The sequence below is a fragment of the Natator depressus genome, chromosome 1, assembly GCF_965152275.1.
Source record: "Natator depressus isolate rNatDep1 chromosome 1, rNatDep2.hap1, whole genome shotgun sequence".
Classification (NCBI taxonomy): domain Eukaryota; kingdom Metazoa; phylum Chordata; order Testudines; family Cheloniidae; genus Natator; species Natator depressus.
The window spans coordinates 117,707,679-117,733,138 of NC_134234.1; the positions used below are offsets into that span (position 1 = coordinate 117,707,679).

Genomic DNA, 25,460 nt, shown 5'->3' on the forward strand with positions numbered 1-25,460 from the left:
GGTGGTTGTTCCTTCTAAAAGTAGTTTAGCGTGACTGTAATGCTTTTTACCCATGGAGCTGTCAGCAAGTCACACATTTTAAGTTTCTTGACTTTTTAAGAGAGCAGATGCTAGTTAAAATTTTAGCTTAACAGCAGGGGAACAGTTATCTTGTTGCAATAACAATAAACCCACTTCAGACCAATGCAAGTACTAGATATTCATGTCTCTGTTGGGGGGAGAGAAGTGCCAAAACAGGTTTTTCCATGCATTAAAATCTAATATCAGCACACAGTGTTTTGTGGTGTGATCTCAAAGTATAGTTGCAGTAATCATCCTGTTCTTACATCCAGTTTTGCTGAAATAGATGAATAAATGTAATAGTTCACTAGTCGTTTCATATGCCACAACAATAATCAAACATCTGTATGCTGAGTTCTGCTTGCTTTGAGCAGACTGGGAAAACATGTAACTATTAGCCATCACCCCAAACACTATATCCTCTGTACAGGCCTTAGGAAAAGTAAAACTATTGCCATTGTTGAAATCTTGGCATTTATGGTTATTTATTCAGTTTGTCTCACTTTCAGACTATCATAGTCTCGTTACAATATGCACATTAGTTTGAATCTGATATGCAATTATGTATTTTAGGTGTACACCTTCAGGACTGTGCTTCCTGTATGTTCCTTCTTAAAATACAGGCTAAAACTGGTAAACAAAACCAAAAGTAGGCTAGTCCATTTTGTAAGATGCATGTGATTTCATCCCCTTAAAGAAGTACTCTGAGTAAACATGGAATTTAAGGTCTGTTTCAAACAATGCTAGAGGGCTTATTCCTTTACCCTCCCACTTTCCTGGTTCTCACGTGAACAGAGAGCAACAATACCCAAAGTCCAAAGATGCAAACAATTTGATGTTTATTGGGGTGAACTTCCAGCAAGCTTAAATCCAAGTTCCTTTACCCTTATTTTCGAATCCCAACGTACTTCCTGTTTGCCCTTAATTTATATAGTAATATTCTCAACTATAACTTAACCAATCATTTTGCTGAAATTTACCTAACCAATCCTAACATATTGTAACATGATTAGCTAACCAATTATATCCCACCACCTTAATTAGTTTACACCCAGCAAAATTAATTATACAGGAGACAGAAACCATCACAGAACCAGACAGAGACCATGCAAATAAACAATAGCAAAGTGGGAACTATAATGACAAAACAATAGAGATGTGAGGATTTTACAAGTACACCTCTACCCCAATATAATGTGGTCCTCGGGAGACAAATCTCACCATGTTATAGGTGAGACCGCATTATAGCAAACTTGCTTTGGACCCCCCCCTCCAGAGAGCCCCTGACCCTAATCACCCCCAGGACCCTGCCCAACCCCCCTGCTCCCTGTCCCCTGACTGCTCCAATCCCTATCCACACTAGGCACTCACCGGCAGCGGTGGTAAGCGGAGCAACACAGCCCCAGCCCGCTCCACTCCACCAGCTCTCAGCCGCAGCGCTCCGCTTCCTGCCGGAGGTGAGTGCGGGGAGGTTGGGGAAAGGACGCCCTCTGCACTCACCGGCGGCAGAAAGCAGAGTAACACGGCCCCAGCCCACACTGCTTTCCTTGCCCCGGCCCCAGCTGTGTCGCTGGGAGGAGGTGGGGGGGTTGGGGAAAGGTCCCGCACTCACCTGCGGCGGGAAGTGGAGTGCCGCGGCTGGGAGCTGGCGGAGTGGAGCAGGCTGGGGCTGGGCTGCTCCGCTTCTGCCGCTGAGTGTGGGGGGATCCCTTCTCCCAAGCCCCCTCCCCCGAGCGACATGGCTGGGGCCGGGGCAAGGGAAGTGGAGCGGGCTGCTCCCGGCCCCCTGCTAATCGCCTGGGCCACTCTGGGACTGCGGGGCCCCCAAAAGTGCCCCCCCACAGCTCCTGCCTCCCAGACCCGGGGGCCCTGACCGCCCCCAACACCCTCTGCCCCTTATCCAACTCCTCAGCCCCAGCCCGGCCCGGCACCCTTAACACGCTGCTCAGAACAGCGTGTCGGAGCTTTACCGCAACGTATGCGAACTCGCGTTATATTGGTCGTGTTATGTCGAGGTAGAAGTGTACATCTATAAAGACATAAGGATTTCCCAACTATATCTATTGCTAAATGAGTTCTTACCAAACAGAAAACAATCAAACTAAATTTCCTTTTACATCTTCTAGGCTCTTCCCTTTAGCTGGAGGTGATCGATTGGATCACCTTTCTAACAGCCCTAGATTGCCTTATTTCAATATGACTGGTTTGAAATGTGTGAGGTCGTGACCGTATGCTTTCCAGCTTATGGTTGCTCCCATTGCTTAGCCAAAGACCTTAGCTTAAGAACAGGGCCTCAGACCATCACAGTGAGAGAAGGCCCTTACACAGGCAGACAGTGATTTTGATTCTTTCTTTTATACCTCTATAACTAGCTAAATGATAAACATATACCTAAATCTTAAAGTATAGGCCTTTACAGACAGACCTGAATGTCTATATCCTAACATTCCTCCCCCTTTTTTCTTTTGGGATCCTCCTGCCCAGGTATCCCTGGAAAAGCATAGGACATATGGCGACACACTTCCTGATAGGGCCAGACATCAATGTGGAAGGTGTCGATATTCCATCTGTCCCACTGCCCCTTGTATAGTATTGTGCCCTGCACCTTCTCTCGTACGGGCATACCACACCTATTCCAATTAGTGTTCCAGACTTCCCATTACAGAGGGCCTGAGAAGGTTGGGTCTGGGTTGTCTAGTACACTGCTGGGGAGGGCTTACTACATTACTTAAAGGTTATAATTAGTGGCTGTTCTCTAGGGGGTTGTGCCTCCCTTGATCATTTCCATATGCAACATAACACAAATACAGTTAACAAAACACCAGCTGCTATGATAATCCACAACACCACCAAGAGTCCTGACGACTGCAGTATGGTCCAACAGCTTGGCCACCACCAAAAACACTGCTTCGCCTCCTTTGATAGGGTTAAAATTTTGTCAGCACCATCCCGTAGTGTGTATTGTAATGACAGGTTTCAGAGTAACAGCCGTGTTAGTCTGTATTCACAAAAAGAAAAGGAGTACTTGTGGCACCTTAGAGACTAACCAATTTATTTGAGCATGAGCTTTCGTGAGCTACAGCTCACTTCATCGGATGCATACTGTAGCTCACGAAAGCTCATGCTCAAATAAATTGGTTAGTCTCTAAGGTGCCACAAGTACTCCTTTTCTTTGTGTGTATTGTAAGGGTGTCCAACTGTTGGCACTTGCAGCAAGTTGCTCTTGTAATCTTTGTGTACTCTTGTCCATGTTGTGGGTCCATTGAATATCCACAGTGAAATCTGGTATTGTCCAAACCAATTCAACTACTTGGTATGGCATGGGGTAGTAGGTGCTGGTTCAATTGTTTAAGTCCACTGATCCTTTGGTGCACCATAGTCCAGGTGGCAGTGTATAGAAGTTCATAATTTGGTCATATACTGGAAGAATTTTGCCACCTACTGTTATATTGCGGGACTGCATACATTCCCAACAGAATACACCGTACTTCATATTCATTATCCTTGAATGCCCCCCTTTTGCAATAGGCCTTTGATCCTGCTCCTCCATAATCATAGGAGAGGGGCACATCCATATTCCTCCTCTAGATATACAACTGCTTAATGTGATGACAGTCCAATTTACCCCATTCCACCCCCATTTTCTAGTGGCTCCCAACTTGCTCCCCCTTCCCTAGTTACTCCCATAGGGTTCAAGGGGACCACCTTATTTGCATTGCCTTCCCATGGTATCATAGTAACAATTACACAAGAACTGTCCCCACAAGTCGGGGATGTTATTTTCCAGGTAGATGGGTATGACTTTGCAATTGTGGATAAATATGGGCTAGCCTCCCAATTTAATACTGAAGGCCATTGTTCTGACCAAGCATCTCTTATAATATCCATTATTAACTGAGCATTATGAATACCTACACACACTTCTCCCCACATTAATCTCCTGAAGTCATCCCCCACCCATGTCACCAGGTCCTCTGCCCAATGAGTTAATTGCAAGTTTACCTTTACTGCTGTCTTCCACCCTGTGGCAATTGCCGATAGTTGCTGTGACATTAATTCATTAATTTGTTGTTGAAATCTCGCATTTTGGCTTACTAATTGTTTGGTTACCCACTCGTCCCCCAGATTCCATGTACCCAGCATAGTGTTCCCCACTGCCCACAATCCCCTTTCCAGCAACAATTCTAGGTGTGTCCCCTCACCCACCAATTGAATTGTTGTTTCAATCCTTTTAGGTACATACTACAATTAGGATGGATTTGGTCCAACCACCATTCCTTGGGGCATCCAACCCCTGGAACAGAGTGAAAAGACACGTTAAAAAGTGCTGGCTGCACCTGCTCCACAATGGCTCCCATATATTTGCTCATCGGGGAATATTCTCGGCTCTAGACTGTGGCCACTTTAAATTTGGATTCTTCTAACTTGGCATCCATATCACCTGTAGACTTACATTCTGTAAAATGGTTAACTCATCATACCGCCAGCGTCCCAAAGGGGATTTTACACCCAATGTAATATGTACATAACAATCACACCTTTGGGGATTATTTTCCATGGAAGTACCATTGTGGTTACATATGGTAACATCACACCCTAAATGTGGGGCCCTATTTTCCCAAGAGGGTTCATTTGCTCCAGGAGACCAGAGGATTATATTCTTTGGACCCTCTGTAACAAACCACATAGCTGGGTAACTGTGTTTTCCACTATCATTAACCATGGCAGCACCCAGGGAGTACCATGCGATATTTCCTGATAAATTTGATATTCTCCACTGTGTTGGGATTCCCCCATCTAATCCATAAACCATATACCGACACTGCCAAATTCCTGTTGGAGTATTAGTGGAACATCTGTCTGTGGGGAGATTATCTTAGCCCTGGTCTACACTGGGATGGGGGAGGGAATCAATCTAAGTTATGCAACTTCAGCTACGTGAATAACTTCACCGCGGTGAGTGGACTGCTGACGCTCCCCCGTCGACCCCGCCTGTGCCTCTCGTGGTGGTGGAATGCAGCAGTTGATGGGAGAGTGGGCGGGGATCGATCGCTGCATGCCGATCCGGTGGGTAGTGTAGACATACCCATAGTCTTCATTAGCTTTATTACCACAGGTTGCATGTGTAGCCATCATGTGTTTCCTCCTTTTGACACTTCACATTGTGGGAGCTGAACAGAATTTGTAAATGTGACAATTATGATTAGCACTAGTAATTGTTCCATCCAGTGCCAGGGAATTTTCATCCTTTTCTCCTTTTTGAATTAACCTGTAATACACACATAACAAAATTTACACATCCTTTCCCAATACCCTGTTTGTACCTTTTTATTTGCATGCAGTGAACCCACTCCTGTCCTCCATTCTCTGTACCCAATAATAGCAGACTGGGCCCTTTTCAAGAGCAAAATAGAGGCCCTTCCATTTAGGAGCTGGGAATGGATGGTGTTGACCTGGAATCTTGTACATCACTAGATCTCCCACCTTGGGTAGATCATGCTACCCGGGCAGGTCATACCAAGCTTGCTGCTCCTTGCTCGTCTTGCCAGGTCACTGCCTGCTGTACTTGTTTTACATGGTCAATTAGAGTTCAAATCCATTCTTGTGTTAAGCTGTGTGTAGTGACTTCCCCAGGTACTGGGGTAAGTAGATTTTCCCACTGTTCCCTGGGCCTTCCCATGAGAGCCTCATATGGAGAAAATCCTGTGCCCTTTGATACTCGGGCCCTTATTCTCATTAAGACAAAGGGCAGTAACTGTGACAGTCCAAACAATGTTCCAGATGTGATTTTAAATTAGCTGCCATTCCAGGCCACCAGCACAACTTTTTTTAAAGTTCCCAGTGCCTCCTCAAACCTGGGGTGTCCTCCTCACAAGCTCCAATGTTTAAGAAAGCCGTCCAACTTCCCTGAGGGCACAGTCTTACTGGTCCCTCAGCTGTTAAGACACACCAAATCCCTTTCATTAGTTCCACCTTTGACACATTCCTGTCCCCAAGATCCATGATGCCTTCCAGTCCTGGGTCAGATTCTTGCTACTGTCGAATTCGCCCTCCCCGATCTGTATCCACCCCACTTCTTGTTAACACTGCTACAGGCACACTCTCTTCTGGCTCCCAGGGCCATGGGGGTGCCTCTGTTGCAGCCCGCTTGGCCTCTACATCAGCCAGATTATTTCCTTTGCTTAGGGGTCCTGTTTTCTTGTGTGCCTTTACCTTTACCACATTGATCCGTGTAAAACAGTGACTGAGCTCCTCCACTCGCTTCCACCAGGTAGCATGCTTGATTGTGGAGCCGTCTGTTGCCCTGAAATGATTATTCGCCCACCATCACAGCATTAATGTGACCCTACGAAATACATAATCTGAATCTACCACCACCCAACATTCTGGCTCAAATTTGGGATCCACTTCATTTAACACTGTTAACAAGGCAGCCAGTTCTGCCTCCTGAGCTGACTTTGCTTCTAGTGAGAAACCAATGGTGCTGACTGTCTCATTTCCTCCGATTCCCACAACAGCTAAGCCTGCACTTTTCCGTCCCCCCGATACCTACAACTTCCATCCAAAAACCATATCTGTGTCCCCACCTTTACCTGATGTCCACCTTTACCGAAACACCTGATGTTGGGTTTTACGTGGGCTGGCTTCGCATTGGTGTGGGGTGCCAGACAGATGTAATCCAGCGACCCAGACCATGGGTTCCTTTAACACTTCTGCTTTAATGTTTTCTGCTTGTAGAGCCAACAACCATTTGGCAATACACTGCCCACTCACTTGTCCCTGTAAGATTGTGTGCATGTTTAACAGCCACAGGGGGTCATGAGATCGGACTATTACTTTCTGCATTCCCATGAGGTATTTTAATTTCGTTATCCCCCAGGTATTTGAATTTCCCTATCTCCCCCCCCCCCCCCAATAGCACCTTTTCACACCATCCACACTTCAGTTCCACAGCACTCAGAAGTCGAGAGGCAAAGGCCACAGGTCGGTCCTTTGCTCCATACTCCTGTGTTAACGTACAACCAATGGTAGTGTCCGATACCAAAGGGTACAAATAAAAGAGTTTCTCCCCATCCAGGGAGGCCAGCACTGGAGCACTGGCAAGGTTTTCCTTTCGCGCTCTCACGGCCTCAGTCCACTCTTCTGACCACTCCCAAGTTGAGGCTGGGGTTAAGTCAAATAGAGGCTGGGCTATTTCTGCATATTTGGCCACAAAATCCCTGCAAAATCTAGTTAGATCCAGAAAACTTTGCAAGCTTTTAACATCTGTAGGCAGTGGCAGGGACTGGATCAATTGAACCCGTCCCTTATCGATTTCCCTTCCCATCTGGGACACTTTCACTCCTAAGTAGGTCACTCTTGTCTGTCCCATCTGAGCCTTTTTCCCATTCACCTTCAGCCCTGCTCTTGCCAAAGCTTGCAGGACCTGCTCGGTTAGTTTCCTGTCTTCCTCCTCTGTCTCTGACATTAGCAACAGGTCGTCTACATATTGTACGCACCTTGCTAAATCCACCCCCCTCCAGAGCCTGTCTCATGTATCTGTGAAAAATTGCAGGGGAGTCCCGATATCCCTGGGGTAGGACTGTCCAGCAGAATTGTCTGCCCTCCCATGTGAATGCAGTTTTATACTGACGTGAGATAGCTAGGTTTCAGAGTAGCAGCCGTGTTAGTCTGTATTCGCAAAAAGAACAGGAGGACTTGTGGCACCTTAGAGACTAACCAATTTTACTTCATCGGATGCATGCTGTAGCTCATGAAAGCTTATGCTCAAATAAATTGGTTAGCTCTAAGGCCCTCCTGTTCTTTTTGAGATAGCTAGTGGCAGAGACCAAAACCCATTAGCTATGTCCAAAACAGTGAAAATTCGGAATTGGGGTCCAATACGGGCTAGCATTTCAGGGTACGCTGCCACTACTGAGGCTGGGGAATTGGCCAGAGCATTTAGTGCCCTGTAATCCTCAGTGAGGCACCAGGCACCATTTGGCTTTCTCACGGGCCACCCAGCAGCATTACAAGGGGACGCAACTGCTCTCATCAGTCCCCTCTGTTCCAATTCCCCAATAGTTGCCCCCACCTCTGCCAATGCCTCCAGAGGAATAGGATATTGTTTCTGTGGGGGAGGGTCCCCTCCTTCCAGCAGTACCTCCATGCTGCCCCTACCACAATCCAGGTTATCCTTAGCCCACACAGGACTGTGCTCCCACCCAGCCGGGGGTGGTGGGAGGGCATGTGCCGCTTTAATGGTCATAGTGGCTATCCCCACAGGAATGGTATAGCCCTGACCGTCCTGCAGGAAACACACCCAACTGGCTAAATCCAGTACAAATCCCAGTTTGTGTAAATCTCCTGCCCCCAACAGATTAAGCACATCATTACACCCCCACATAATCTCCCCTTCCCCCCAGATTCCTTTGATCTGTCCCCACCTCAGGGTTAACTGTGTCTCCCCTCCCATTGCCCCTACAATTGTCACAGTTCCTTCTGAGGGCCTCCCCTACCCCCATGTGGTTAAACTGATGGCTGCTCCAGTGTCTATCAAAAAATTCCTCATGGAACTCCCTTCAATTGCCCCCCGGACATGGGGCGACCAGATGCGTCCCGTCCTAAACTGAGAACATGGACAGGATGCCTCCCAGGGCACCCCTGGTGTTGCAGCACCCACCTCTGTCCCTTCCAATGGTCAGGGCCAGATTAACTGTTTGTGGGCCCAGCTCCAAACATATTTGTGGGCTCCCCTGGGGAATGATTATAAAAGGGGCTGAGGGCAAAAGCACAGTGGGGCGGGAGCTAGGGATGGTCCCTGGAGCATGGGAGGGACCAGGGGTACCCTGCCCACATAGAGCAGGTACCTACCTTCTCCCTGGTTCTAACCCATTCTCTTCATCTCTCTCTGCACTGAGCTGCCCTTCCTCCAGTGTGACAAAGTGGGAATGTTCTTAATGTTTTCTCTGAATACTGTGTGGGTGTCTCAGTTTCCCCTATGAATTTCTTAAGTATCTAGGTGGTGGGATAAAGGTGTGTGATTGTTGCAGAGCCCTAGGAAGGTGTGATGCTTTCTGCACAGTGTATGGCTGCCACCCAGTCTCCTGGCAACTGATGGTCTGGGCCTCTCCCCTGCAAGGTGCCAACTGAAGATGTTGGAAAAGAGAGATCAGGTGGCCTCCTGCCCTGGGAAAGAGACAAAGGACAGAGGAGGGGCTGGAGGGGGTTGCAGTTTGGAGCTGGCTGGGGAAACAGAGGGAGGTCCAGCACTGGTGTCTGGGCTCCCTACCCCACAAGACGTACCCGACTGAGGGGTCCTGTTTTCCATACCGATAAGCTCTGCTTTGACTGTGTTCCTGTCGTCTAATAAACCTTCTGTTTTACTGGCTGGCTGAGAGTCACGGTGAATCGCAGGAAGTGGGGGGTGCAGGACCCTGACTCCCGCACACTCAGTGACATCCAGCAGCAGGAGGACAGGTTCTCTTCCAGCCCTCTGGGGTGGGTGTTGGGAGTGGGAGGAGCGGAGGCTAATGTGGTTACTCCTATAATCGGACTTTTAGTTTCCAGTCAGCACTGCTAACTGGACACCCAGGTCCCATTTTCTACTGGAGTTTCCAGTCTAAAACTGGATACCTGGAAACAGGGGTGCCAGAAAAGTCTGAGTGGGGGAGGAGGGGCAAGCAATCATTTTTAAAAGTGAGAGGGCTAAGCCTTAAGCAGTGGGAAGCAAGGGGTGGGTGGGCTAGGGAGTGGAGAGGAGCTAATGGGCAGGGCCATGTCTGCTGTACTGCTACCCAGATAGGTTGGAGACTGTGGGGATCAGCTGACACAGTATCCCCAGCCCAGGTGATGTGACAGCCAGTGGTGGATTGAGAGTTAGAGGGGCCCCCCGGCCCTGTGCTCAGCTTCATTTTCGAGGTCCCCCTTGGGACCCAGCCAAGAAAAAGAACATTCTCTCTTATCTCCCCCCGACCCCATTTTTCATTCTTTTTTCTTCATCCTCCTCCTATAAGTAATAGCAAGTAAATGAAAATAAAGTGAGGTACCTTGATTGTTGTAGTCCAACTTATTTTTCCACAGACCACTTGAAAACCGTGGAGGGCCTCGACAGACCACTTAATGATCTTTCCAAATATTGTAAAAAAAAAGTTGGGGTGCAGGGTCTGGCTAGGAGTTAGGGTGAGGGAGGGGACTCAGAGTTGGGGCAGGAGGTTGGGGTGTGGAGCGCTTACCTGGGGCAGCTCCTGTTTGGTGCGAGGGGTTCAGGTGGGAATGTGGTAGGGGTGCAGGAGCTCCCATTTGGTGCTCAGGATGGGGGTGGGGATGTGGGGGGGGTCAGGAGTCAGGGCATGGGGTGGGGGGGTCTGGGTATGTGTGGGGGTGCAGGAATCAGGGCAGAGGGCTGGGGAGGTGTATGGGGGTGCAGCGGTCAGGGCAGGGGGCTGGGGAAGTGTATGGGGGTGCAGGGGTCAGGGCAGGGGTCCGGGGAAGTGTATGGGGGTGGGCAGGGGTCCAGGTGGGCAGGGGGCCGAGGGGGTTGCAGGAGTCAGGGCAGAGGACTGGGGTCCTAGGGGTGCTCACAGCAAGGGTTGGAGGGGGTATGCCCCGATTTCAGCCCCTTCCCCAAGGCCCCGCCTCTGTCTCTTCTCCTCCTCCTCGGATTGAGGCGCGCTCTGAGGCTCTGCTCTTCCCCATCCCTCCTGCACGGCAAACAGCTGATCGGTGGCCAAGAGCTGGAGAGGGAGGGGAGGGGAGGGAATCTAGCATGCTGGGGAAAGAGGCCGGGGAGGAGCTTGGCTGCTGGCAGAGCCTGCCCTGCTGCAGGAGGACCTGGCCACATGAAGCTTCTGCCCCCACGGGGGTGGCAGGGCAGAGAAGCGCAGGCCGGGGCCCCTTTGAACTGTGGGCCCCATGCCATGGTAAATCAGGTATTGCCACTGGTTCCCAGGGGATCCAGGCACTGAACACATGCCTCTCCCCAAGCAAAATTGTGTGCCTGGCATTTCAGGCAATCTCAGTCCCCTGGTCTCTGGGGCCACTTTCCCCCTGATCTGGTAAGATCCTGGGAAGTCAGTTTAGCCTGCAGTCTCTGGATCTGTTGCTCTATAGCTGCCCCCTCGTCCCTGACTACCCGCCCAAAGCCAGAACCTTTCCCTCAAAAAAACAACAAGGAGGCCGGTGGCACCTTAAAGACTAACAGATTTATTTGGGGATAAGCTTTCGTGGGTAAAAACCCCACTTCTTCAGATGCAACTGAAGAAGTGGGGTTTTTACCCACAAATAAATCCGTTAGTCTTTAAGGTGCCACCGGACTCCTTGTTGTATTTGTGGATACAGACTAACATGGCTACCCCCTGATACTTGTCTCCCTCTACAATCTCCCCTCTGGGCTGACCCACCCCTTTCCACCATATACTGATCTTCCGCAGTAATAGCATGGACTGACTCTCCCCCAATGCATCTGCCTCCACACATTTGCCTGTTCAAGAAACTGGGATAGCTCATTGGGAGCAAGTTCAGGGTGCTGCAACCTTAAATGCCCCACAAACTGCGCAGCACTCAGCTCCAACCATTTCTCCAGCAATTCTACATCCCTACCCCGCTCTACACCCCCACCAGGTCCTGATGCCCCTGTCTGGGGTATCACCCATGGACCATCCAAGGGATGCACCCAGCACCGGGCCCATGCCTGTATGCGATTAAGTGTATCCAGCCCTGTTTCCCCAGGGATTCCCTTCCTCTTATTCATCCCCGCAGTATGAGAGTACACCCCAAACAAATGTTTTGCCACCTGTCTGGGGATTAGAAATGGGTGTGCCAGTCCTGCCACATCGATTTCCAAGGTGCTCAGTCCCAAAAGACTATGTCATATGATCACCTGGTCCTCACGAGTTAGACCCTTCATCTCCCTGCCCACCTCCACTAGCCACAGCACAAACTGGTCCCAATCATCCCAGGGTACCTTTCCCAAACGGCCCAGTACTGCCTCCTGGTCCTTCAGGGACAAGGGGTGGATTTCTGCCTATTCTACTACTTGTGGGGCATGGTCCCCCCACCCCACAACTGGGGCCACTATTCCTGCCTTCTGCAGTTGCACCCGGATAGCTTCTCTGGCAGGGGCTGTAACTGTGGATTGCCAGCTTACAATGTCCACTGGCAGTGGTGGCTACAGTGTTTTTTCAGGGTAGGGTGGTGGAGGTGTCTCCTTCAGTTCCACTAGTGAGGCGGATGGTTTGGGGTCCCCAAGTTCATTGTCCCCATGTTTACATTGATATAATTCCTCCTCTAAATCTCCTACTCTCCCAAGCAGTTCATCCGTCTCTCACGGGATTGCCTCACAAGACTCCTCTGTCTGTGCAGCATCCTGTGCCTTCAAATCCGCTACCTCTACTGCTAACACAGATTTTTCTGTTAAAATCCGTTGCTGATCCACAATCCCCTCAAAATCCTTAATGTGTTGGAGAAGATTGCCTTCCCTTTTTACCCAGTATGCCATCCCAGTGCACAAACCTTGTAATACCATTCCCTTTTTCCTACACTCCTGTCCCTTGGGGTCTCCCAAAATCTCCCCCATCTCCTTCTCAATCTCATCCCAGGTGGACCCCTGCACTTGGTATGGGCCCTGATTATTCCTTATCCATTTGATCAAAAAATCCATTACCCCTGCTTGCCAGAACCCGCAACTACCATCACGAGAGTTCGCCATACCCCCTCCAAGCAGCTGCGCGGACTGTTGGGGCGGGGCACTTACAGGCTGCCACTCACCTATCCGATGCGATGTATCTGAGTCAGCAGTGGAAGTGCCTACATCATAGAAAGCTCAAATGAAAATATACTCTTACAGGGGATGATTGATAAATTTTAAAACCCCAAATGAATTGGACAAATACATTTTTAAAAAGATTTAAACAATGTTGTATCTTTAAAATAACTTGAGAGAATACAAAATTAGCAAGGAACCAAAAATAACCCACTTTGTCTCAAATGGTATTGGAAATACACAAGGAAACTTTCTCTATCCTTCCCTTGGAAAAGTTCCTTCTCACAATTTTCCCTACAGGTAGGAATGAAGGTTGGGGTTGGAGGATGGAGGAGAAAAAGTAATTACTGACACTTTTAATTTTCCTCTACACCTGTAAGTAAGGTAGTTTGATACATGAAAGTTGATGGAGAAAAACAGTCTTCAGAGCAATATAGCCTGCACTAAGCCCTGGCTCCTCCAAGGAACTGGGAGGAACTACAATTCTGTATTATTGCATATTCACATAGTGTCTAAAAGTGACTACATAGGTGTGAGAATTTTTTTTAAGGTGAACCTCGGTCTGAACTCAAATATGTCTGCTTATTCTGCTCTTTCATCAGACAAATCTGGCAGGCCTGTCTCCTTTCCAGGGTCTGTTGTGCTTGCTTTGAGGTAAGATGGTGCTGCACTATCAGGGCTATGAGCCCTGTAGTTTAAAGAAAGCTTCTCTAGGGATTAGAGCTAATTTTTAGGATGCTTCAGCTCTTTTCCCACTTCTGAAGGTTTCTCCACCTGCCCCAGTGGAAATGGTATCCAGGGCACTCATTCTTAAAAGATAAACTAACTAAAAAAGATGAGGAGGCTGGCATAACTCAGTCAAATGTGGCTGCTGCTGCTTCTTTACATGCATGTCCCAACTAACTGCTTTTTGCATCTATGAACCTCTTCACCTGCCCAGCAGAAAAAATGAGATTAGGGAAATGAGGATTTCATATGCCTTAGCCTGAAGGAATATCTGAACATCCAAATTTCTCTCCAGAGCAGCATTCTGATACCATACCAGGTCCTACCTTGTTCTTTAAGAGGCTTTTTTATTTTTTTGTTGGATGTGGGTGGCCGAATCAAATGTCCATTTAGCTGAGAGCCTATCCCAGTATACTGTTATGGTCTAATGAACTCCAATTTCTGCAGCAGTCTTTGGAATTATCTGCAGATACACTTTCATTAACTTATCTCAGCTCTGGAGCTGATAACAAAAGGTTAAAGTAACAAATATAATCTAAATAGAGCTGGTCAGAATAGACCTTCAAAGAAGCACTCTACTTAGATTGGGTGGATTTTATTGCAAGCATGTCTACATTTACAGATGTGCAAGACTAGGCTGGTGAAGGTGAGACAGCCAGTAAAGCTATTGCTTTGAAAGAGTCCACACAGAGCATCCTCTAGGTCAGTGGTTCCCAAACTTGTTCCGCCGCTTGTGCGGGGAAAACCCCTGGCGGGCCGGGCCGATTTGTTTACCAGCCGCGTCCGCAGGTTCGGCCAATCACGGCTCCCAGTGGCCGCGGTTCGCTGCTCCTGGCCAATGGGAGCTGCTGGAAGCGGCGCGGGGCGAGGAATGTACTGGCTGCCACTTCCAGCAGCTCCCATTGGCCTAGAGCAGCAAACCGCAAACTACCACTCGTCTAGGTGGTAGTATGGTTGCATGACTCTACTCCTGAGACTTTCTACCCTGAATTATGATTGCTAACTGACTTTTCTCAGGTGTTTTTTGAGAATGTTTTAACTCACCTATTTAATGAGCCCCATGGCTTGCAATAAATAGGTGCTTTCCCGAGAACAACATGTGTATGAAAATCAGATTCTTGTAAAACACGCAAGCGAAATAAACTCCCTCCCAGTCTTCCCTCCTTATTAATTACATGTTAATTATATAGTGTGCTGCCCTAGAAAAAAATTGAGATTATTTCCTTTATGTGGTTTCCAAAGTGTGGACAATCTTTTAAATGCATCTTTTATAATAATGGTTTGTATCCTTCATCTAAGCATGACAAAGTTCTTAAACATACCATTAATTAATACTGTAACCTTGCAGTGACATATGCTGCAGTTCTGTCATTTAAAACACAATATAAGGTCATTTGGTAATTACATGTTTGCCAATGGCAAACTATTACTTGCTACAGCACATGCTCTATAATATAATTCAGGGCATATTACTTAGTAAACTGATGATTTGTAAATGGGTGTTTCCTCTTTGGCCACATAACTGCAGAAATCGTAAACTCAAGAACACAATCTGAGCAATGTGCCACAAAAAAAAAAAAAAAAATTTCTTGACTATTTTTAAATACAGAAACTAGTAAGTGAAGCAAAGCAAAGCATTTTCTGGCCTATTTTATTGCTTATATTGATTTTTTTCACATGAATACATAACATTATAATACATAATGCAGTGTTTTCTTTCATTAGAAACAGAACACTCGGTATATGTGAAAACAAAGATATTGTGTGCCCGGTGGCCTTCAAATCTATGAATCTGAGTAAGCAGCACGGGTTGCTTAACCAGGTCGGTAGACACTCAGATTCTCACTTGTCTCTTGGAACTGTGAAAGAGCTAGGCCCTGGTTGACACTTGATCTTAAAAACCTCTCTAGTGACTGTTCCACTCCAGACTGTAGACAGCATGATATTCTTTCTATCACATGAGCTGATAGAATGTTTATGCTCACCTGGTGCCATGACCAGTCTACTCTCACTAGACTAGGAGTACTTGTGGCACCTTAGAGACTAACAAATTTATTTGAGCATAAGCTTTCGTGAGCTACAGCTCACTTCATCAGATGCATCCGATGAAGTGAGCTGTAGCTCATGAAAGCTTATGCGTAAATAAATTTGTTAGTCTCTAAGGTGCCACAAGTACTCCTGTTCTTTTTGCGAATACAGACTAACACGGCTGCTACTCTGAAACCTCTCACTAGACTGTTTACCAAAATTAGATGCCCCCAGGCTTAAAACAACCACAAATGGCAGTTCCTTGAAAGGAAGATCACACCTGGGGGCTCCCCTTACATTGTGCTCTCTTTAAAGAGGCCTCGTTGCTTTTAACCCCACCCCCTCATTGTTTTTGAGGATGTCCCCATCTCTAGATGCCAGACTGCTCTCCGCACACCTATTCCAAGGGAAGGCATGGTCACAAGCAGCCAGCACTGCAAGAAAAGCTCCTGCTTCCTTTATTGCTATCACTGGGTTGTGCCTTACTTTAGTCTAGGACCTGACATACACTAATAAATATTAGATTTGCAAATTTTATTAGCAGTGATTCTATATTTACTTTCAGATCTCTGATGAGATATCGAATCGTACTGTGCCTAGAACTGATCTCTGAGGAACCCCATAGACACACCTCTATTTGATGATGATTCCCCATTGACAGCTACTTTTTTAGATCTATTAGTTAGCCAGTTTTTAATCAATGTAAGATATACTTTGTTGATATTGAATAGTGCTAGCTTTTTAATCACAATGTCATGCAGTACTAAGTCAAATGTCTTCCAAAAGTCTACGTTTATTACATCTACGCAGTTACCTTTATCAACCAAACTTGCAATCTCCTTACATAATGGAATCAAGTTTGTTTGACAAGAGCTATTTTCCATAATTATTGGTATTAATTATATTTCTATTCTTTAATTCCTTGTTGATTGGATCCTGTATCAGCTTTTCCATTATTTTTTCCTGGGATTGACGTCAGGCTAACTGATATGTAGTTAGCCAGGTAATCGCACTTGCCCTTTTTGAATTTTGACACAACATTAGCACTCTTCCAGTCTTCTGGAATTTACCCCGTGTTCCAAGATTTATTGAAAAGTAACATCAGTGGGCCAGAGACCTCCTCAGCTGTGTGGTCTAGGGATGTACAGCAGGAAAAGAATAGCATTCTGATTCAATTGTGGCCTTTCCTTCTGACTCACTGCTATACTTTGTGCAAGTCACTTATTGTGCTTCAGCTGCATAAAAAGGATATAATACTTATTTACTTCTCTGGGTTATTCTGAGGCTTAACAAAATAATGAAGGGCGGCACTTTGAGAGCCTTGGATGAAAGGCATTATATGAGTTCAAAGTATTACTACTGTTATAGTATTTAAACTTTACAGGAAATGACATCACACTAAGTAGAACTCAACATTCCCAGAGCCAAAGCCAAAGCCAACATTCCCAAAGCCAGAGGGTGGGGAACCTTAGTATATATAAAGCTCTTTAAGTGATCGGTCTTGCAGGACAAGGCAGACTGAAGACAGGTGAGTCTGAACTCATTCATATTGTACTCACTCGGAACGGGAGGAATCCTCAATTTTACTCATAGAAACATTCTATTTGTAGTAATCTAGTGACTGCCAATGTGTGTTTGTTTACGGATAATGAAGCAAATCGATGGACTTTTTAAATGTTTTATATAAAATAAATCTTTGAGGAAAAAAATAAGATATGTTAAAATGTGACTATATGACCAGTTCCTGTTCATGGAAAAAACAATATGTACCAAAAAGGCTGCTCACTATTGGCCTGATCTATGAAAATGTTTCTACTGATTTAATGCATATAGGGACAGACTATAAAGGTCTGATCCTTCAAATACTATCAAATACAGGGCTTATTATGCTGAAGTCCATGTGACAGTAAGCCCCGACCTAAGTAGTAAGTGTGTGCTAGACTGGGTAAAAAGTCAATGAGCCTGTTTTTGGATGTGGTTTGAGTAAAATTTGCCATTTGTGTGGGTGAACTTTTTCTTAGTAACATTGGAAACTTTCTTGAATTCTTCATGTTTGCAGAGTTTGATTAATTTTCAGACGGTCTTGGGTGCCTAAGAAGAACCATCCCCATGCTGCTAACACTGATGTTTCTGGGCCTTGCTGCCCTTGTTGGTGAGTTTTGGGGTTATTTCTATTTCACGAGTCAAAAGCAACACTGGTAAAAGATTATTGTAGGGCTAGGGGAATGCAATCAGATCTGAGTTCTCCTATTATATAGAGTTGTAAAATCTACCATATGGGTAAGTCTTCTTTTGGGTATGAGGTCTCTTGCCCTCCACGTAAGCCTATTAAACTATAAATGCTAAAGTATAGGTCAGACAGCAGAATTGGATCACAAAAACAACTTATGTTAATTCTTAACTAAGTTCATAAATGCCCTTGGTTGGCTGATGGGTTCAGTTAATTTCTCACTTTATAGAAAGTAGAACAATTTGGCAAGGCCAGGGCTAGCAGTGCGGGCCGAGGGATGTACTGGCCGCTGCTTCCAGCAGCTCCCATTGGCCTGGAGAACTGCAGCCACTGGCAGCCATGATCGGCCGAACCTGTGGACGTGGCTGGTAAACAAACCGGCCCGGCCCACCAGGGGCTTTCCCTGCACAAGCGGAGGAACAAGTTTGGGAACCACTGATTTAGATAATGGCATAGAGAGTACACTTATAAAGTTTGTGGACGATACCAAGCTGGGAGGGGTTGCAAGTGCTTTGGAGGATAGGATTAAAATTCAAAATGATCTGGACAAACTGGAGAAATGATCTGAAGTAAATAGGATGAAATTCAATAAGGACAAATGCAAAGCAGTCCACTTAGGAAGGAACAATCAGTTGCACACATACAAAATGGGAAGTGTCTGCCTAGGAAGGAGTACTGCGGAAAGGGATCTGGGGGTCATAATGGACCACAAGCTAAATATGAGTCAACAGTGTAACACTGTTGCAAAAAAGTGAACATCATTCTGGGATGTATTAGCAGGAGTGTTGTAAGCAAGACATGAGAAGTAATTCTTCTGCTCTACTCCGTGCTGATTAGGCCTCAACTGAAGTATTGTGTCCAGTTCTGGGTGCCACATTTCAGGAAAGATGTAGACAAATTGGAGAAAGTGCAGAGAAGAGCAACAAAAATGATTAAAGGTCTAGAAAATGTGACCTATGAGGGAAGATTGAAAAAACTGGGTTTGTTTAGTGTGGAAAAGAGAAGACTGAGGTGAGACACGATAACAGTTTTCAAGTATGTAAAAGGTTGTTATAAGGAGGAAGGAGAAGAATTATTCTTCTTAACCTCTGAAGATAGTACAAGAAGCAATGGGCTTAAATTGCAGCAAGGGAGGTTTAGGTTGAACATTAGGAAAAACTTCCTAACTGTATGGGTAGTTAAGCACTGGAACAAATTGCCTAGGGAAGTTGTGGAATCTCCATCATGGGAGATTTTTAAGAGCAGGTTAGACAAACATCTCTCAGGAATGGTCTAGATAGTACTTAGTCCTGCCATGAGTGCAGGGGACTGGACTAGATGACCTCTCGAGGTCCCTTCCAGTCCTATGATTCTATGATCCTCAGCTGGTAAAAATTGTCCTGGCTCCACTGACTTCAATATGTAATATTAGAAAAAGGCAATTAATGGATATTAGATTTTGTTGATGGTGCCATTGATGCTGATGCTGCTAATAGTGCTATTAATATAAATGAGTATAATACAACAGAAATGTCAGCATGGAGGTGTCCTTTCTGCATAAGTTTAATTCATGCTTGCAACAGTCTGAGCAATACAGTCTTAAGATCTTATTTTATTTTAAATATCTCCCTTTAACTTTTTAGCTCCTTCTGTAAGTTATGGATGTTATGGTGATTTACGTACTATGGAAACCCCTGTGATTTCCTGTGGAGCTGTACAAACCCCAACTTGTGGTAGGTATCATTCACTGCTGGATTGGCAGTATTTCAATGCACACACTTCTGTTTGTGCTCAGAAATACAGGGCTAACTGGAGGGTAGACAGTGATACTGAGTCTATAAAACTAGATGAGGAGAAGTGCCAAGTGTTAAGGCCTACTGTTTTCAAATGACAGCCTTTCTTAGCTATGTCTTCTGTATCTGTCTCTGAGGAACCCCCCTTTTAAGGTCTCTCATTTACAGCAATCAGCCTCTGAACAAAGAGAAGCAGACATCATCCCTTTCCAGTCAACATTGCTCCTTAATCAGCTAGGATTTCAGTGGCATTATCTCCACACAGGTACTGAGCACGCACTTTCCTCAGCACTCCCAGACCCCTCATGGACTGGGAAACAAGACACCTGGAATCAAACTTGAGTCTTGACATGCTGAATAAACTGGCCAGTTGTGACATGCCAAATAAATATTTTATGGGACAAATCAAAGGAGGATGACCCTGGAGCTGTGGTGATCCTACCCCTCCTTTGAGTGCCCCATTTTAGGAATTCCCTCTCAATTTCCTGTACATTTTTTTGAGGAGATTAAGTTTTGTGGGTGAGAAACCTTTTCACACTTGCACGCCTGTTTGGAAAAAAAAGATGTCTTAGAGAAGGAAAAGGAAATACCAGCATTTTATTGCAACATGTAGAAAACATCCGCTATTTTGCTATGAGTGAAATCCTAGCCCCGCTGAGAGTCAATGGCAAAAGTCCCATTGACTTCAATGGAGCCAGTATTTCTCCTTATGTAATATCTTGAAGATCTGAAGATAAACTTGGAAGATTAAGACTGAAGTGCATTGGGTGATGGGCCCTGTTTAAAGCTAGTCAGGTTTCAACGGGGAGGTTCCCACTCTTTGCTTTCATTCCATTTCCCATTCATGATCTAACTCTACTACCATCAGGCTGGGTAGGTACTTGGAAAGGAGGCCTACAAGGAACATCATGGCAGGAAAATGATTCAGTAGGTAGCACTCTTCCCTCAGAGTCAGTAATGATCCAGTGATCCAGAGTTTATTAAGAGGCTGGAGGTAACTTTTTGGGGATGAGATGTAAAACAGAGTTCCCTTCCACCTTTAGTCGTGAAAGATCCCAGAGAACTTTTGTAAGAAGAGGGCTGCTAAACCCATTGTCTTGATCAAACTCCAAATTGGATAATTCCATTTTGTATTGCTAAATTCTCCTTTGCCATTTTGGCTGGATACAGTATTCTCCACTTTCTGTCCTGTGTTATTGCCTTATGCTCTTAAACAATCACTTCACTTCTGAGTAGAGGTGGCTGTATTTTACTGATGTGTGAAGTGATTCCTATGTGTAGTGTAGTGTAAGTTCATAAAACTTTTGGGGCTGAAAACTGCTACATAGTGTAAGTTATGTTAAATACATATGTAATCAACTGTTTTAAAACTTACTTGCTGGGGGATTTAACAGTTAATGTAGCTTGCTGGGTTGCTTTTTTAAAATACAAATCATTTAACATATTTATCTTCATGGTGTTTCTCTTTCTTATAAATTTTGGATAGTTTTTCAAAAGTACTCTAGTACCTGTGACCTGTAGGTGCTTAGCATCTCTGAAAATCAGGGTTGTCAAATTTTTACTGAAAGGGAAGCGTGAAAAAGACTGGATCAGGAAAATGTTAAGGAGGAAAGAGATGTCAAAGGCTTCCTAAGAATTGCAGGGGCTGCCCCCAACCCTTTTGTTACTGATTCAGAGATATATAAAGATATATAGTTATTGCCTTCTGGATTTCAAAAACTATCAACCATATTCAGAAATCAATAGGATTGCACTGGCTTTTCAAATATGTTGAGCCACATTAAATGGCTGCGTTTTTCTAAACAGCAAATGATGGCTTTGGAATGCCAATTTATCTGTAAAGTGATGTTTTTTAAATTACATGCAGAAACCACATTCACCTTTGCATTTGCTACAGGGGTCCATGCTGCAGAAAAGATGGCTGAAATAGACATAGTACGTCTAAGGAGATACGAAGTCCCTATTAAGAGAGTTGCCAGAAATCTGTGCATAGATCCAGCACTCATTGCTGCAATCATCTCTGTGGAGAGTCGTGCTGGAGCTATTCTAGTCGATGGCTGGAACCGTGAAAGAAACCGATATGGCTTGATGCAGGTATGGAAGGAAGACCAGGAAAAATAAAAATCCCAAGTACTGAAATAGAAATATTATGCACTAAGGCTTTACTTTAGCAAATTACTTTATACATTACTTTATTTAGTAAGTACTTTTTACATTCGGGACAGCACTTATGTACATACTTAAGTCTATTCCTGTTCAGGAAAACACCAGCGCATGCGCTTGAATGTCGTCCTGAATAAGGATACATCCTTAAATTGGGGGCTAAAAATGTAAAGAACAGAAAACAAAAGTGGTGTTTTTGTTTCTAAGGAGACTGAATTTTTTGTCTGAATCTTCTAGGTTCATACACACTACAATACAATTCCTGGAGCCTGGGATAGTGAAGAACATATAACTCAAGGTGCAACTATTCTAATTACTGAAATTAAGGCATTACAGACAAAGTACCCTACCTGGTCATGGCAACAATATCTCAGAGGTATGTGCTGTAAAGTTAAAGGGACACTATCGAGATAAAACATTACATATTAAAAAGTTGCTTTAACTACTTTATTAAGATTTGAATAGCTGAGATTTTTAAAGACGAAGTTAATGTAAGTCTGATTTACTTTTCACCATGCTTTTTGTTGACAGTTTTGTTTCTGGCTATATTTTCTGGTTCTCATGCACTGTACAATGCTATTGCGCTGGGGCTCCCAAGACTGTAGTAGATTGTTTACATGGAAACAAACATTTCCTTTTTACTGCCATTTAAATCTCAAGAACATTTCTATTCATATTTAATCATAACACCCTCTCCTTAAAAATATGATTTATTATATGTATTACAGTCCCACATGGAGGCCTCAGTCAAGAAAGAGGCCCCACTGTTCCGGGCACAGCACAAAAACAGCCCCAACGAGCCTACAATCTAAAAAGACAAGCCAGAAGAAGGGAAGGAGGGAAAAGAGAGGCACAGAACAGTGAAATAACTTGCCCAGTGTCTCAGAGCAGGCCAGTGACAAAGCCAGCAATAGCACTTGACTCTCATTGCAGTGCCCTCGCCCGTGGAGCACAGAGCCTCCACCGAAATCCATAACCTACATTTGGATCCTCAAATACTTGACAGCTTTCGTGTAGCACAGCTGAGTGGGAAACTAGAACACTTTGGGGGCTGAATAGCTGATCCTGGGATTCTGGCATTCTGCCGTGACATGGCACGTTGGCTTGGGGAGGAGGACAGAGAATGTTATGCAGGACTAACCCATTTCAGGGCTGGATGAAGAGTACCAGCTAGGGGCTTCATCCAGCTTCCACTGAACTCAATGACAATAATCCACTGACTTCTGTGGGATCAGGCCTTAGCTGACTAGGGTATGGCTGCACTTCAAAGAAAAAGTTACATCACTGAGTCTCAGAGCCCAGGTCAATTGACTTGGGCTTGCAAAGCTCGGGGTGTGGGTCTAAAACCAGCAGATGTTCCCACCCTCCCCACCTCACTGGATTTCAGAGACCAGGCTCCAGCCTGAGCCCAAGTGTCTACACTGCTATTTTTTGCTCTGTAGCGTGAGCCCCATGAGCTCAAGTCAGTTGACCCAGGCTCTGAGGCTTGCTGCTGCGGGTCTTTTTTTGTTGTGTAGACATACCCACTGGATCTGATACAAGACAGTGGAAAAACCTCGCCATTGAGTTCAGAGGAGCTGAATCAGGATTTAAGTCTCTCCTCATCTGTCTGTCTTGGAAGTGAACATTTTGGTTGTTAAATGGATGGGAGGGGTCATATGTTGGGGATTAAGGGCCCTGGAACTGAAACAGGGGCTCAGATCCTTTTTCTGGCTTGTCTTTTTAGATTGTAGGCTCGTGGGGGCTGTTTTTGTGCTGTGCCTGGCACAGTGGGGCCCCTTTCTTGATCGAGACCTCCAGGAGGGAGTGTAATACAAATAATAAATCATTTTAAGGCAAGGGTTTTACATGATTAAATATGAACAGAAATGTTCTTGTGATATCTAAATGTCAATAAAAAGGAAAGGAGGTAGGGAGGTAGGAGATGTAGTTAAATTGTGAACACAAGACTGGGAGTGGGGGAGCTTGTAATAAACAGGTACATCATCGCTCTGGTTACTCCAGGTGCATGTTGTATCTTTTTACTTCATCCTTCACCTGTCCTTGCCTTTTTAGATTATACATGTTTTTAAGGCAAAGACCGTGTACCCATCTGCATTCAGAGAGCATCTAGCGCGTTTTGGATGCTATTGCAATATAAATAATAAATAAACAAATAATAAGTTGTTTGCAAATTCCCTATTAAGAATCAAGTACTCAGTAAATGCAGCTACGCAACAGCACAATTTATCATTTCCCAAAAGACTTTATAGGTTCAATTAGATGGATTTTCGCTGAAGCCGCAGCTTCTGGCTGAGATTTATTCGTTTTTAATTCTGCATTAACTACTTTGTGTCTCATTGCAGGTGGGATTTGTGCCTATCATGACAAGGTTAGGAACATCCAGGTCTATGACGGAATGGACAGCTGCAATTCGAGCAATGATTATGTTAATAATGTTATTATTCGAGCCAAATATCTGCAGAATAATGGATTCCGAGTTTTAGTGTAATACTGGCTTCAGCCTCTTTTCAGATAAATCATAAGACTCCTTCCAGTGACAGGTTTAGTTAGCTACGTAAGGTCAAAATGAGCCTTACGTGGCCATATCCAAAGGGGAATCTCTCTGGGTAGCCCAGGAGTCATGCAGAGCCTCTCTGGGTCACACCAGCCCAAAAGCAAGGGCCCCCCCATTTAGTGAGTTTCCTGTGAACTACGTGACAGTGACACTGATTAGTAGTACAACATCTTTTTGGACTTAACATTGGCGCAGTTCGATTGGTGCCTTCCAGCTTTGAAACATGTGGATGATTCAATATCTGCCTCACTATCATGAAAACAAAACCAAAGAAAAACTCTAGTAGCCCTTATTTTTAATTGGAAAGTTAATAGCTGATGATTATTCTGTTTGAAAGTCTATTTTTCATTGTGGCTAGATTTGGATATGTAAATTTACTGACCAAATGAATAAAGGGAAATGACATATTAAATTGTTTTTGGCAAATGAAACAAGACTCCCAAGAGGTCATCTTTTCAGTTTCATGAGCAAAGGAGGACAGCAAAAAATGATTTTTTTTTGTTTAACTAGGACCAGCAGGGTTATAGTCCTGGGTTTGGCAGGTGACAAAGCGACCAATTAAGAAATTAATTTGTTGACCTTGCCATGGGGGGTGGACTCTTTAAAGCACAGACCATAGCACTGACAAATAAGGACTTGCCAGACAGCTCGCTATGATCTATGCATGAAAGCACTACGTGTGAGCTAAGGATTATGGGTATTATTTTGATTGCTTAGTAACAAGTTATAATCTCCAGTACAATGTAGCATTGGAAGACTGGAGAACCGGTTGTGTGTTGCATTGTGATAGTTCAGGTCTTTGATGTGTCCATTGGGGGGAGGTAGTAATGTTGGACTGAAAATCAGTGCGAGGGACTTGGAAGTGTTAGTGGGGTTGAGTATTGGGATTGTAATGGGCTAATGCTTGGAAATTGGAACTTGGTTGGGTGCAAAATGTCACTTTAACATGATTTCGTTGTTTTTAGCGTTTGTGTGCAGAGTTGGATTGGCCCATGGGAGTAATGGGAAATCTCTCAGGAGGCCTCTGCCCCCCAGCAAAAGTCTGAGGGAATAATACAAAGTTTTCTTCTGTGTATTCAGTGAGAGGCCTATCTGTCAGCCCTCTCCTTTCCCCAGGGATCCGCTACACCTCCTTCTTTGCCTGAGAGCAGTAGCTACCACCTCCTTCTGATTTTGCCAACA

At 45.0% G+C, this 25,460-nt stretch overlaps 1 protein-coding gene across 1 annotated transcript; it reads left to right on the top strand.

Annotated features, from left to right (window-relative positions):
* Positions 1-17,048: 17,048 nt before the first annotated feature.
* LOC141982878 (lysozyme g-like) lies at positions 17,049-24,212 on the top strand. The gene is made up of 6 exons (XM_074945355.1): positions 17,049-17,084; positions 17,616-17,708; positions 19,409-19,498; positions 21,456-21,652; positions 21,959-22,097; positions 24,067-24,212. Exons 2-6 carry the CDS (start codon positions 17,666-17,668, stop codon positions 24,210-24,212), a joined length of 615 nt encoding a protein of 204 aa, XP_074801456.1. The 5' UTR covers positions 17,049-17,084; positions 17,616-17,665.
* The last annotated feature ends 1,248 nt before the right edge of the window (positions 24,213-25,460 follow it).

Excerpts from the sequence above, each read along its gene's own strand:
- LOC141982878 (XM_074945355.1), top strand. The coding sequence starts at position 17,666 with ATGCTGCTAACACTGATGTTTCTGGGCCTTGCTGCCCTTGTTG. Across the intron at positions 17,709-19,408 it reads GGGCCTTGCTGCCCTTGTTG|CTCCTTCTGTAAGTTATGGA; the intron begins GTGAGTTTTGGG and ends TTAACTTTTTAG. Across the intron at positions 21,653-21,958 it reads ACCGATATGGCTTGATGCAG|GTTCATACACACTACAATAC; the intron begins GTATGGAAGGAA and ends TGAATCTTCTAG.